The following is a 12,813-nucleotide window of genomic DNA, read 5'->3' as shown; positions in this document are numbered from 1 at the left end:
ACAAAGCAAAGGCAATAACCTGCGTGAAATGTCACATTTCACGACATATTTGTGGAATACCCATAAGCATTTAATGCTAACAGGTTTTTTTTGTTTCCTTGCATGCCCAGTTGACAATATGATAGTGTTTAGCACAGATGTTTTAATTTCAACACTTATCAGGATGAACTGAGGACCACTTCAGTAAGGTATACGGTGTAAGGGTACTGTATTGAACCAATATGGACAGTATTGATACCAGTACTGGCATTGGTTTCAAATCGATGCTAGGTGATAGGATCGATACTTTGTTTTTATCAGTATGTATTATAAATGAATGAATGATGTCAAATAATTTTTTTGGAGGGGGGTGAAAATATATAAACATGCACTATTAAAAACGTCTGAATCGTTTTGTGTTGACTGTCACATCTATTTTATTTATAGCCTATTGCACATGTAAACAACAGATGATGAAAGCTTGAAAAGCTGAAAGGTGTGTTTTGTTACATTTACTAATTATTGTGAACAGTAAAAACATTACAGTGGTTGATGGTCATTAAAATGTGTTCAGAATTTGAAAATGAATAATTCATCTCATAAATCATGGCACACTGCCCCCCGACCCGCTCTACTTAAGCAGCGGTATTGCAAACACTAGCCCTTGATTTACTTGGTACTGGATCAATACTAAAATGTGCAGTATTGCCCAGCAATACAAGTTTGCGCTTGAAAACTGGTGACTTGTAAAGCCGTAAGGTAAATGCTACCATCTGTTGGAACTTCGATGTAATTTCCGCCTTTATGACCGACTGTTGACAATGCAACCTTCATGATAATGGGAATATTGAAATTCCACCTAAATAATAAAATTACAACTAATTTATCTTATATAGATTATATGCTCTACAGCCTCTAGCTGCGGGACACATTAATTCTAAAACTGTAAACCAGAACATTGTCAACAGAGACTTTTATCCGACAGTAACGCTATTGTTGGCTGACAGATTTCTTGTTTACTACTGCTAAATTGGACATTTGAAGTTACTCAAAGATGGCGGAGACGGACGAGCCGTAAGTAGCTGCCGAAGAAACAAGCAAGAAACCCCGAAAGATGCTTTCAAGTCACCTTAATCTGCGAAAGCACAGCATGAATCAACCTTCTTTTATTCTCTCTTTTTAGGGAGAAGAAAAGAAGGAGAGTAGTGGAGCTGACTGAGAAGTTAGTGATCAATTGGTAGAACTGGCGCAAGGTTTGAGGTTAACATTAGGAGGAAGGTTAACATTAGCTAGACGAAGAGCTAAGCTAATGCTGGTTGTAAATGAAACTTGTGAGTAGCTAGTTGACAGAAATATCCTGCCTAGTTGACAGTGAATAACTAACACGTCTGTATAGTGAATTAGTAGTGGTATTATTAATCTCTGTGCGAAGTTTGAGGTCTGTTGTACCTCCTCACTGTTGACATGTTAGCTATTCACTTAGCTTAGCTGCCGGCAGGCTGGGAGCTATTCAGGCAAGAGATATTACCCAAAATTCAGTGGGTCAGAAACGCCCACCCGTGAGACAGGCAGTTTTACTAAGATGTTTAAAGGGGACAAATTATGCTCACTTCCAACTCTTTGCTGACTCTTTTTAATCTTGGACTCTTTTCAAGAAGTTCATATTTTTTTCATCTTATATTGGACCTTGGTGTAGCCCAGGCATTCTGTCCAAAGCCCTATAATCACTTTCAGCTAGCGCCCTTTAAGGGAGCTTTCATCTGATTGGCTGCTCTTCACAACTAGAAAGTTTTAACTTGAGGTCGGTGGGGCTTTTGTGGTCACGGCCAAAGTTGTGTGCCTGAGATGACCATATAAGTAGAAACAAGCTTTTGAAACTGAAAGCTTTTGGCTCAAAGATTTGGCCATGTTTAATGTGAGCATCCGCTGTTGCAACAACTATGAAACTGCATAATAGAGCCGCTTTAAAAGAGTCATATGTGAGAGAACCGAGGTTGATGTAGAGTAGAGTAGACATTAAAACATAAGGTAATGATGCCTACTTAGTTTCTTAAAAGTCATTTAATTTTCTGCTGTAAATAGCGCTCTTCCTGTTAACATTAATCACAACATTGAGCATAGGATTTGGTTCTTTTCCATGCTGTACAATTTAAGTAGCGATAAACATTTTTATGTTATGGGGCCATATGTTGCCATGCATGCACTATTTAACATTTTTGTCAGAGATACTGTTGATAATGCATCCTAAACATGAATGTCATCCTTAGGATGTTGGTGGATGGAGACACTGGAAGCACCTCTGACTGGGATGACCGTTGGAACCATATCAAGAAGTTTTTGGAAAGATCAGGTCCATTCATGCATCCTGACTTTGAACCCAGCACAGAGGTAATATTTGCAGTGAGGAATCTGATACAGATATGTCATTTTTTCTGTCCTGTGGCATATTTGATATCTCTGATATGAAATGTATTCTCCTATTTTAGTCCTTGCAGTTTATGTTAGAAACCTGCAAAATCTTGGTCATTGGTGCTGGTGGTTTGGGATGCGAGCTGCTAAAAAACCTGGTATTATTATTATTATTATCATTATTATTATTATTATTATTATTATCATTTAAATGGTATAATTATAATTTCAGTGAATAGTTCGTATTTAATTTTCATCTTTTTGTTCATCTTGTGGCTCAGGCCTTATCAGGCTTTCGCAACATTCATGTTGTTGACATGGACACCATTGATGTTTCCAACCTAAATCGACAGTTCCTCTTCAGGTGAGTAGAATCAGTCAGTTCTGTGTAAAGGCTGATCCTTACTGTGTTACGTTTTATCTTTGATTTTCATGTGTCTGTAATTTTCACTAGAGCTAAAGATGTAGGTCGACCCAAGGCGGATGTTGCTGCTGACTTTATAAACAGCCGTGTGCCTGGATGCTGTGTAATCCCGTATCCTTTTGATTGAGCATCTATTCTGAGAGTTCAAATGCTTTATCACGTTCACATGGCTAAAATTTTAACGTACAGTCATTGTGGACAAAATGTGAAGAATGTTCAGATATTACAGTTTAAGAATGCAAAGACACCATACTACTTTTCTGTGATGCGAACAATATGAAGTGAATATTGTGTTAAAACCCAAACCTTTCCTAAATGTTTTGTGCAGCTATTTTAAAAAGATTCAAGACTTAGATGAAACATTCTACAGACGTAAGTATCAACAGGGCAATCCATTACTGGCTTTTGTAATGTCTGAATGGATTTGCTCACTTGAGATTAATTTTGTTTCACATTAAATATCTCACTGCAGTTTAATTTATTTTTTTAAGTGTGTGCAACTTACTCTAAATGAAAAGCCATTGCACCCCTTAATAGAATAGAGAAACATACTTCACATGTCCACTTTCCTGTGATGTAAACCTGCTTCTTAATGATCTCACTTGCCATTAGCAATTTACTTGTTAACTATAGTTACTTGAAAAAGAAAGTTTTCACAGGACCCCACAAAATCCTATAAAAGTCCTTTGTGATATTCTTAAAAACCCAAGGGCTACAGCAATGTTCCCTCTAATTTTTCATGTGTCTGAGCAAACACACAAACTCCCTGAGCGGTCTCTTGGACCACTGTGAGCAACATTAGACGTCTGCACTGTGGTCACGCCAGCATCAGATCCATCCAAGTTACATGGTTTATTAAAATAATCAAATTACAGCATTTATGTTAGACTACTTTTAATTAACCTCTTTAGCCCACTTACAATGAAAAAAATTTAAAAAAGTCTTGTTCATGACCTGTGCAGCATGTTAACACTATTGGAAGTAAAAATAACTTGATCTCCAATTATGAAAACAAAACTTTCTTCTTTTTTTTTTTCTTTTTTTTTATAAAGCTCTGACTTGTATTATGAGTATGAGTCTGTGGTCTGGGAGAGAGTCCTGTAACTCTGTCTGTAGAATACAGTATATAATGACCAATGTTGCGCAATTAATTATATAGTTACTTCTTTAAAAAAGTAACTGAGTTTTGCAAACAAAGTTTTTTTTACAGCTGTTTACCTAAAATTGCAGCCAGGGTGTTTTTTGTTTTTTTTTAAATAAACATTTCAAAGTATTTACAGCAGCGGTCCCCGGGCCTCGGACCGGTACCGGTCCGTGAGTCGTTTGGACCGGGCCGCAAGAGTTGAGGCTCAGGTGTGAAATGTATGGTTTTCAGGATTTTTATCGGTTTTTAGCATTATTTTGTTATCGTTTTTATCGTTAACTCGGTTTTCCTGGGTCTTTTCACATGTGTTATGAATAAATCTTCTTTTTTTCGGTACCGGTACTATTTTTATTTTGTTGTATTTATCCGCGACGCTTTAAAGGCTGGTCCGTGAAAATATTGTGGGGCATGAACCGGTCCGTGGCGCGAAAAAGGTTGGGGACCGCTGATTTACAGAACAATCAGCTGTTCTGCATCAAATTTGATGCCACACAAATTATTTGTGCCACTCCAAAAAATAATTTCTGCCCACTATGAGATAAAGGAGAACAACAGCCTGATACCTGCAGGCCTGACAACAGGAGATGTATCACTCCTGTAACACCTGTAACATTCAGCAGTCGCCTCATTGTTCTGACACACACAACAAAACTATTGACTACTTATCATGTATCTTATATATGTACAATATAAGAGTGTATGCATATTACTGAATGTGTATACTAATATGTATATCTACTTGTGTATATATGTGTGTGTGTGTGTGTATACATATTTTAAAAATTAAATAGAGTAAACGATAAAATAAAATGTATAAAATATACAGAGGTTGGTAGTTGGATATTGTGCAAAACAAGTGGCATTAATGTACAGTATGGAGTGCATAATGTTGAAGTTTCAGTAGTGAAGGTGAGGTGTCTATGAAATGTTCAGCAGTCTGATGGCCTGGTGGAAAAAGCTGTCTCTCAGTCTGCTGGTACGGGACCGGATGCTGCAGAACCTCCTTCCTGATGGAAGCAGTCTGAACAGTTTATGGCTGGGGTGACTGGAGTCCTTGATGATCCTCCCCGCTTTCCTCAGGCACCGCTTCCTGTAGATGTCTTGGAGGGAGGGAAGCTCACCTCCAATTATCCGTTCAGAGCACCGCACTACTCTCTGGAGAGCTTTGCGGTTGTAAGCGGTGCTGTTGCCATACCAGGTGGTGATGCATCCAGTGAGGATGCTCTCAGTGGCACAGTGATAGAAGGTCCTGAGGATGCGGGGGCTCATGCCGAATCTTTTCGGTCTCCTGAGAAAGAAGAGGCGCTGCTGCGCCTTCTTCACTGTTTTGTTTGTGTGTACTGACCACGTAAGATCCTCAGCCAGGTGTACGCCAAGGAACCGGAAGCTGCTCACTCTCTCCACAGCAGCGCCGGTGATGGGGGTGGTGTACTTCGCTGCACCTCTGGAAGTCCACTATCAACTCCTTTGTCTTTGTGACGTTGAGGGTGAGATGGTTGTCTTGACACCAGTGGGTCAGGGCACTGACCTCCTCCCTGTAGGCCGTCTCATTACCTTTGGTGATAAGACCCACCACTGTAGTGTCGTCTGCAAACTTCACAATGATGTTGGAGTTGCTAGTGGCCGTGCAGTCGTAGGTGTAGAGTGAGTACAGGAGAGGGCTCAGTACACACCCCTGTGGAGCACCAGTGTGATGGGGGATGAGGTGATGCTGCCCAGTCTGACCACTTGGCGTCTGTCAGACAGGAAGTTAAGGATCCAGTTGCAGAGGGAGCTGCTCAGTCCTAGATCCTGCAGTTTCCTGTCCAGCTTCAAGGGAACGATGGTGTTGAATGCTGAGCTGTAATCTACAAACAGCATTCTCACATACGTGTCTCTCTTCTCCAGGTGTGAGAGGGCAGTATGTAGTGTCAGGGCTATGGCATCATCAGTGGACCTGTTGTGGCGGTATGCAAATTGTAGATGGTCCAGTGAGTCGGGTAGTGCAGAGTAGTTAGTTTTTCACAGAACTCTATAGAATCCATAAACTTGATACACCACTTTTTGATACCTCCACTTTTTTGACATTTTCTTCACAAAATTTGAATTAAAAAAACCAATTAGATTAGAAAACATAGAAAATTGGATTTGACTTTGTCCCTCTTTCTATCTTTACCTAGAATTCCATATAATTGTGTGTGGATTGGACTCTATTGTGGCGAGGAGGTGGATGAATGGTATGCTGGTAAGTTAAATCTCTTTATTGTGATCTTTAACATGATCTGTTTAGCTTTGCACAGTTGAAAAATGACTGGATTTCTATCTGTAAGATAATGCTAGCTAAAAGGAACATATTCTAAATGTAAACTCCGTGTTTCTGTTTTTTTTGTAGCTATCTTTGCTGGTGTATGAAGATGGTGTCTTAGATCCATCATCCATCATCCCTCTGATTGATGGTGGGACTGAAGGCTTTAAAGGCAATGCCAGAGTCATTTTCCCTGGCATGACAGCCTGCATTGACTGCACCCTTGAGCTTTACCCTCCCCAGGTAAGGTAGCAGATGTTTGTCTAAAATAATGATCATAGCCATGAGTTAATTATCTTTCAGAACCAGATCCCAGTCAGTTTTTCAGTGCTAAACCCAATCTGTGTCTGTAGATCAACTTCCCCATGTGTACAATAGCCTCAATGCCTCGTCTGCCAGAACATTGCATTGAGTACGTGCGAATATTACTATGGCCAAAAGAGATGCCCTTTGGAGGTAGGAAGTCACACCATATTACCGGTATATTTTTTTTCAATAATAATTACAATTATGAGGTAGTCAAACATTTGAACAGAAAGTATGTTTCAATTTTTGTTTATTTTATTATTATTTTTTGTTTGTTTTGATGTGGATTAGATGACGTGTCTCTGGATGGAGATGACCCAGAACACATCCAGTGGGTGTACCAGAAATCTCTGGAGAGGGCAGCAGAGTTCAGCATAACAGGAGTCACATATAGACTAACACAGGGTGAGCTTGCATAAATAGCATTTCTGTGGCCATGAGGTGACTGTTACTTTTCTAGCTACTCCTGTGGAAGATGAGCCAAGTAATATAAAACACAGCAAGTTGATGGTGCTTTCAAACTCTTATCTTATTTTGTGTCAGTAAAACATTAAAACACTCCCTAAAGTTCATTCAGATCAGATGCTTTGTACAGCTTTTCTTTCTTTTGCCCAAACTGCATTTTCCTCTTTGTTTTCTTTCATGATTAGAGATATAAAAAACTAATTGGCTTTAAATGTTTCAGGGGTTGTTAAGAGGATAATCCCTGCTGTAGCATCCACAAATGCTGCCATTGCTGGTAAGTAGCTAACACTGAATAAATGTAAGACCTGTGGACCTGATTCCTCTATGAACGATTATAAAAGTTAATCATTCACTCGTAGTGCTCTGTAAATAGCATTCGTTTTTTCTCTGCTTTATTCGATGCAGCTGCTTGTGCAACTGAGGTTTTCAAAATAGCATCAAGGTGAGTTTGCAGGTTGTTTGCCACATGTCAAAATGTGTTTAAAAACTGAATGCATATTTCACAGTTTCTAATAACATTGCTATTACCTTTTTGCATGCAGTGCATATTTACCTCTGAATAATTACATGGTCTTCAATGATGTTGACGGCCTGTACACCTACACCTTTGAAGCCGAAAGGAAGGTTTGTGTCTGACTCGCATCTGTTAGTTCATGACAGACTTGCCTGTTTGGATAATGCGTGCATGTTTGTGGTTATTACTCTTATTACAGGAAAACTGTTCAGCTTGCAGCCAAGTACCTTCGGACCTACACTTTTCGCCATCTTCCAAACTCCAGGAGGTGTTGGACTACCTGACCGAGAGCACCTCCATGTACGTTTACCTCACTTACTGTGATGTCCTAATATTAGTTCCCACCTTGTTTGTATCACACTACCAGCTATATTCAATTTACTTTATGTTGCAATGCTTCCAACAACCAAATACAATGGATTTTTTTCAGACAAATGAAATCACCTGCCATAACAACAACGATGGATGGAAAGAATAAGACTTTATATTTACAGGTAATTAACCTCCCATTTAGTACAGTTTTGTATTCTAGTTCAATCTTTGAGCAATTTGAGGTGTTTTCTGGAGAAGTTCAAGTTTTGGTTGTAGCTGAAGTATTTTGTTTTACAGTCGGTTGCTTCCATTGAACAGAGGACGCGGCCTAATCTGGCCAAAACCCTGAAGGGTGTGTTGGTTTATTTACTGAGAATGTTTCCACATTGGTCAGATGAGTTCACTGTGAATGTGCTGACTCACTTATGTTATGAACATGTTTTCCAGAGCTGGGGCTGGCTGACGGACAAGAGCTGGCTGTAGCTGATGTCACCACACCTCAGACTGTGTTGTTCAAACTCTGCTTTACCTCATGAGACAGAATCAAGCACCTCTGCAACTCATCTAAAAGCTACAACAGTTTACTGCTTATTCAGTCAAAATGTCAACCATTATAACCTATTTAACTGTTCCAGTACAAGTATTGACTAAAGTTAACATTTTCCACTGAAAAGCCAAATCTTAGTTCAAACTTGGTTATGTTTTGGTGAATAATTGATGTCAGATTTCTGCATTAATATTTTGCTGGAGCCTATAGCATGTTCTGTGCAATGACAGATGCAAGGGTTATTGTTTTAAGATTACTTTGTACTTGTTTTACAAATGAATATTTATTTATTTCAACTCATTTTTTAGATGTTTAGCCACGGAAGTGGTAAAACACATCGACAATGATGATGTGTGAACTGGAATAAAATCTTTTTTTTGTTTGTTTTATTAAGTTTGTGTGCACTTAATGTGTGGCAGGAAGAGGAAAGACAAGTGGGGTTTTTTGTGATTTATTAATTAATTATGCAGTAATTCACACATCTATGTTCCTGAGGAAATACATTTTATACATTCATTTTAATATCTTCTATTCATTTAGACATTAAATTTGACTCTTGTTTGATAACTTAAAAGGAAAATGAAAAGAATAATTATAAACAAATATTTGTAAATGAACTATTAATCTATTAAATAAAAATCTTTTTTTTTTTTAAAGAAAAACTGATTTTCAAAATCTTGAAAAAAAAGGAAAATAATGGATTCAAAATTTGAATTGGTAAAACCATATAAAACCACCTTTCCTCCACTTTTTTGATTTAGTGTCCTTTTCGTTCTAGGATCAAGGTCAGTCACTGCCAAAGGTTCTTTTATTCATATTAACATATATTTTTAACAGTAGTGATTGCCTTTCACAATTACAAATATAATTCATTGGTATTTTCAGTGGTTCACCAGTTTGACTGTGTGTGTGTGGAGGTAGTCATATTGGAGAGAACACAAATGATCAGTGAGAACATTATCAGGTACCAGTACCTCTGAAATGGGAACAAAAGTGCTCAAAACACATAAATTCCCTGCTGTGACATTGCTGTAGGGTCAGTGAGTGACTGTTTCAAAAATAAAATAATAATAATGGATTAGATTTATATAGCACTTTTCAAGGCACCCAAAGCGCTTTACAATGCCACTATTCATTCACACACTGGTGGAGGTAAGCTACAGATGTAGCCACAGCTGCCCTGGGGCAGACTGACAGAAGCGAGGCTGCTATATCGTGCCATCGGCCCCTCTGGCCAACACCAGTAGGGTAAAGTGTCTTGCCCAAAGACACAACGACCAGGACAGGGAGCCCGGGGATCGAACTGGCGACCTTCCGGTTACAGATACGCTTCCCAACCCCCTGAGCCACGGTCGCCCCAATAAAACAATGCCCCCTTAGAATTTTGTAATTCTGATCTCAGTGACTACTATAACTTTATAATGGGACAGCAGCATATCTGCTAGAGATTAAAACTGATCTCAGAGGTTGACCTCAACCCCCTAGAGGTAAGACCACTTTGCTGATAGGATAGAACTATTGTTACCACACTATAAAAAACGACAACAACAAAAATCCAGTTCAAGGTCATAAATGAATGTGAAGGCTTTTTTTGTATTATTTAGAGTTATTTTTCTGTATTTCTTAACTACTAAAATTAATTGTTGGAGCAAGAACCCCAAAAGAGGGGAGGGGGGCATTTACATTGTAGATTCTCTTTAAAGGCATCAAAATTATGTAATAAACAAAAAAATGTGATATAACCCAAAACATGCTTTGTATTTTAGATTGTTCAGAACAGCCACCTTTTGCTTTGATTACTGCTTTGCACACTCTTGGCATTCTCTCACTGAGCTTCATGAGGCAGTCACCTGAAATGGTTTTCCAACGGTCTTGAAGGAGTCTCAAGGTGCTGAGCACTTGTCAGCCCTTTTGCCTTCACTCTGCTGTCCATCTCATCCCAAACCATCTCAATTGGGTTTAGGTCACGGGACTGTGGAGGCCAGCCCATCTAGCAGAGCACTCCATCACTCTCCTTCTTGGTCAGTTAACCCTTACAGAGCATGGAGGTTGTATTTATATTCCACTACTGTTTTGAAATCTCGCAACTCAAATCTCATCTATATTGTCCTAGTAAGGCTACCAGAGGGGGCGACCATGGGAGGACTCTTTAGGACAGGCTATGCTACAGAGTATTGCTATAGCCATGTACGCTCCTGCTACGGTTCAATAAAGCAAGTGGTGTTGAAGATACCCCATGTCTTATTACTTCATATCATGACAGCTACTATACGTCATTAACCTTTCTCTTCTATAACTAATAGGGTGTGGTTTGTCCTGTCTCTGTATGTTTTCCTTTTTCACATCTTGTTCCATTAACAGCCCCAGTTGGACCCAGCAGAAGGCTGCCCCTCCCTGAGCCTGGTTGTGCAGGAGGTTTCTTCCTGTTAAACTGAGGTTTTTCTTCCCTGGTCTTGCTAATTGCTTGCTCACAGGGGATCATTTGATTGTTGGAGCTTTTGTCTTGAGAACTGTAGTTGGAAATTATTGGCTATATGTGGTTTATATAAAAAACTGAATAAAATTTAAGTTAATTTGAACATAACTTGTAACCGAACTTCAGTTGTCTAATCCAACAGACATACAGCACGATAAAATAAATAAGATGCTACAAAATCAACCAAATATTCAGTTGAGGACTGACTATTTTGAGTCTCCTTTCTGATTCGTTTTCTTGATTGTGGATTATAACCTGTTCATTTGACTGATTATACAATTTGCCATGTCTTTACTTGTCCAGGTCTGAATATAACACTGGTGTCAATGTTTTGGTGTGGTAGCATCTCCAGTGATACGATGAAAAAAGAAATACTTCAAAATCAAGAGGAAAAATTGGAGAAGCACTAATGTTAGGGGTTTTGTTACTATCTAAATTCTCCTGTCCTCTTTTTCTGGCATGCTGAAGCGTCCTCCGTCTGACTATGAACCTATACGTAACCAAATGTATCCCGTAGCATGACAGTAAATCTCTTTTCCTAAACTGCAGGGATCAGGCTCAACAAAACCATGCACCTTCTTCCTGTTAGGCGTTAGCTGTGTTAGCTGTGTTAGCTGCTCAATTAAAAAAAAAGAAAATGACAGATAAACCGAAACAAAACAAAGAAAATGTATAAATTCTACTAGATTTGCTTCTATCAAACAGGTGGAGCCTAGGTGTCTAAATCTTCGAAAACCTCTCCTGCAATGTCAACATCTCCACCCAACTCAAAAAGCCATCAACAGCAGTTACTTACTGAGGTCCCCCTCACATCCAAAATCTACCAGAGGAACAGGTCAGCAGGTGTTCTATTCATTTTTTTTAATCTAATCATTTTTATGTTGTTTATATATAAATGTTAACACAAAAGCTGTTAATGTTTTGTTATATGGTTCCATCTCTAATTAGATCACCTGTATTTGTGGTGCAAAGCCAATTTACACTTGATATTAAACATCTTTGTAATTTTCTTTTTTTGGATGAGGTGGAAACAACTAGAAAATGTGTTATATAGATACACACTGTTGTTGCTCATTTCCTAGAAGTTAGTTAATATTAATGTATGGTTTGCACCACTTAACCAAACTCAAAACCATGACCCCAATCTCTGCTCCAACAGTTCAGATGATCAGCTGGGTATTAAACATGGCAGGTGCTTGATAAATGGATCAGAATCAGGTGTTTTAGAGCAGTTAAGCACCTAAAACCTAAAACAAGCAGTCTCAAATACCAAAGTTTAGAGGCACTATCAGTATTGCCCTAAGAAAGGTGATTTAACTGCATAGTATCCCTGAGGCAACAAACCAGAAAATACTGTTTTAGCAAACAAATTACATCAAAATCCACCTTTAAATAACCAAATATTTTTCCTCACATATTCAAGCACATTCACATATTTTTAAATATAGATATTTCCAATTAAATGTGTTATAATGAGATTATTCTTAGCAGGAGTTGGCACTACGTCCTATGTGGATCTGGTTCCCAAAAGGATTGCTCAAGAGCCAGGGTAAACTTCAGAAGCTTAACATATTTACATACAGCCTTTGAATGCCAGGGTTATATCACAACAAAAAAACCCCAATATATATATATTTTGTTCATGTTCTTATTTTCAGACCATATTGCAATGTCCTTTCTCTAAAGCTGAATTTTCGGTTTTCCTTCTAAGAAAGTTCTTTGCATCAATCAAACAAACATTTTTGGTTAATAAACACTGATGAAACGAATGAAAAATGGTTTCAAAGTCAAACTCTCTTTTACTCCTTATTTTACTCGTATCCTCGGTTAATAAATAAAACACAAAAATAGATTTAAGAGACAGTTTAATAACCAATGATACCGTTTACTGGCTGATAGCTGTCTGTTGTGCTAATATTTACGGAGGGGGAGGGGCACGGACGCGCTTCTTCG

At 38.5% G+C, this 12,813-nt stretch overlaps 1 protein-coding gene across 3 annotated transcripts; it reads left to right on the top strand.

Moving 5' to 3' along the window:
* Positions 1-920: 920 nt before the first annotated feature.
* On the top strand, positions 921-8,777 carry uba3 (ubiquitin-like modifier activating enzyme 3). Of its 3 annotated transcripts, XM_026168684.2 has the most exons (18): positions 951-1,053; positions 1,163-1,201; positions 2,247-2,367; positions 2,466-2,546; positions 2,670-2,752; positions 2,843-2,923; positions 3,141-3,184; positions 6,116-6,180; positions 6,328-6,483; positions 6,594-6,696; positions 6,838-6,951; positions 7,232-7,285; positions 7,417-7,453; positions 7,554-7,635; positions 7,725-7,825; positions 7,956-8,019; positions 8,135-8,189; positions 8,285-8,777. In XM_026168684.2, the coding sequence occupies exons 1-18, from the start codon at positions 1,034-1,036 to the stop codon at positions 8,371-8,373; spliced, it is 1,389 nt and encodes a 462-aa protein (XP_026024469.2). In that variant the 5' UTR covers positions 951-1,033; the 3' UTR covers positions 8,374-8,777. The 3 variants fall into 3 exon arrangements, with proteins under 3 accessions (XP_026024470.2, XP_026024469.2, XP_080157523.1); XM_026168685.2 differs by lacking the exon at positions 1,163-1,201 and having other exon boundaries at positions 921-1,053; XM_080301397.1 differs by lacking the exons at positions 951-1,053; positions 1,163-1,201 and adding an exon at positions 1,989-2,007.
* The last annotated feature ends 4,036 nt before the right edge of the window (positions 8,778-12,813 follow it).

Source organism: Astatotilapia calliptera, chromosome 5 (assembly GCF_964374335.1).
Source record: "Astatotilapia calliptera chromosome 5, fAstCal68.1, whole genome shotgun sequence".
Lineage (NCBI taxonomy): Eukaryota > Metazoa > Chordata > Actinopteri > Cichliformes > Cichlidae > Astatotilapia > Astatotilapia calliptera.
The sequence above is the reverse complement of the archived record's forward strand: the minus strand, read 5'-3'. Positions and strand labels throughout refer to the sequence as shown.

What these genes read in the sequence shown, in the direction of transcription:
- uba3 (XM_026168684.2), top strand. Translation starts at nt 1,034, where the DNA reads ATGGCGGAGACGGACGAGCC. An exon ending in GCGAGCTGCTAAAAAACCTG is followed by an intron (nt 2,547 to 2,669) that starts GTATTATTATTA and finishes CTTGTGGCTCAG; the next exon opens with GCCTTATCAGGCTTTCGCAA. An exon ending in CTGACCGAGAGCACCTCCAT is followed by an intron (nt 7,826 to 7,955) that starts GTACGTTTACCT and finishes GATTTTTTTCAG; the next exon opens with ACAAATGAAATCACCTGCCA.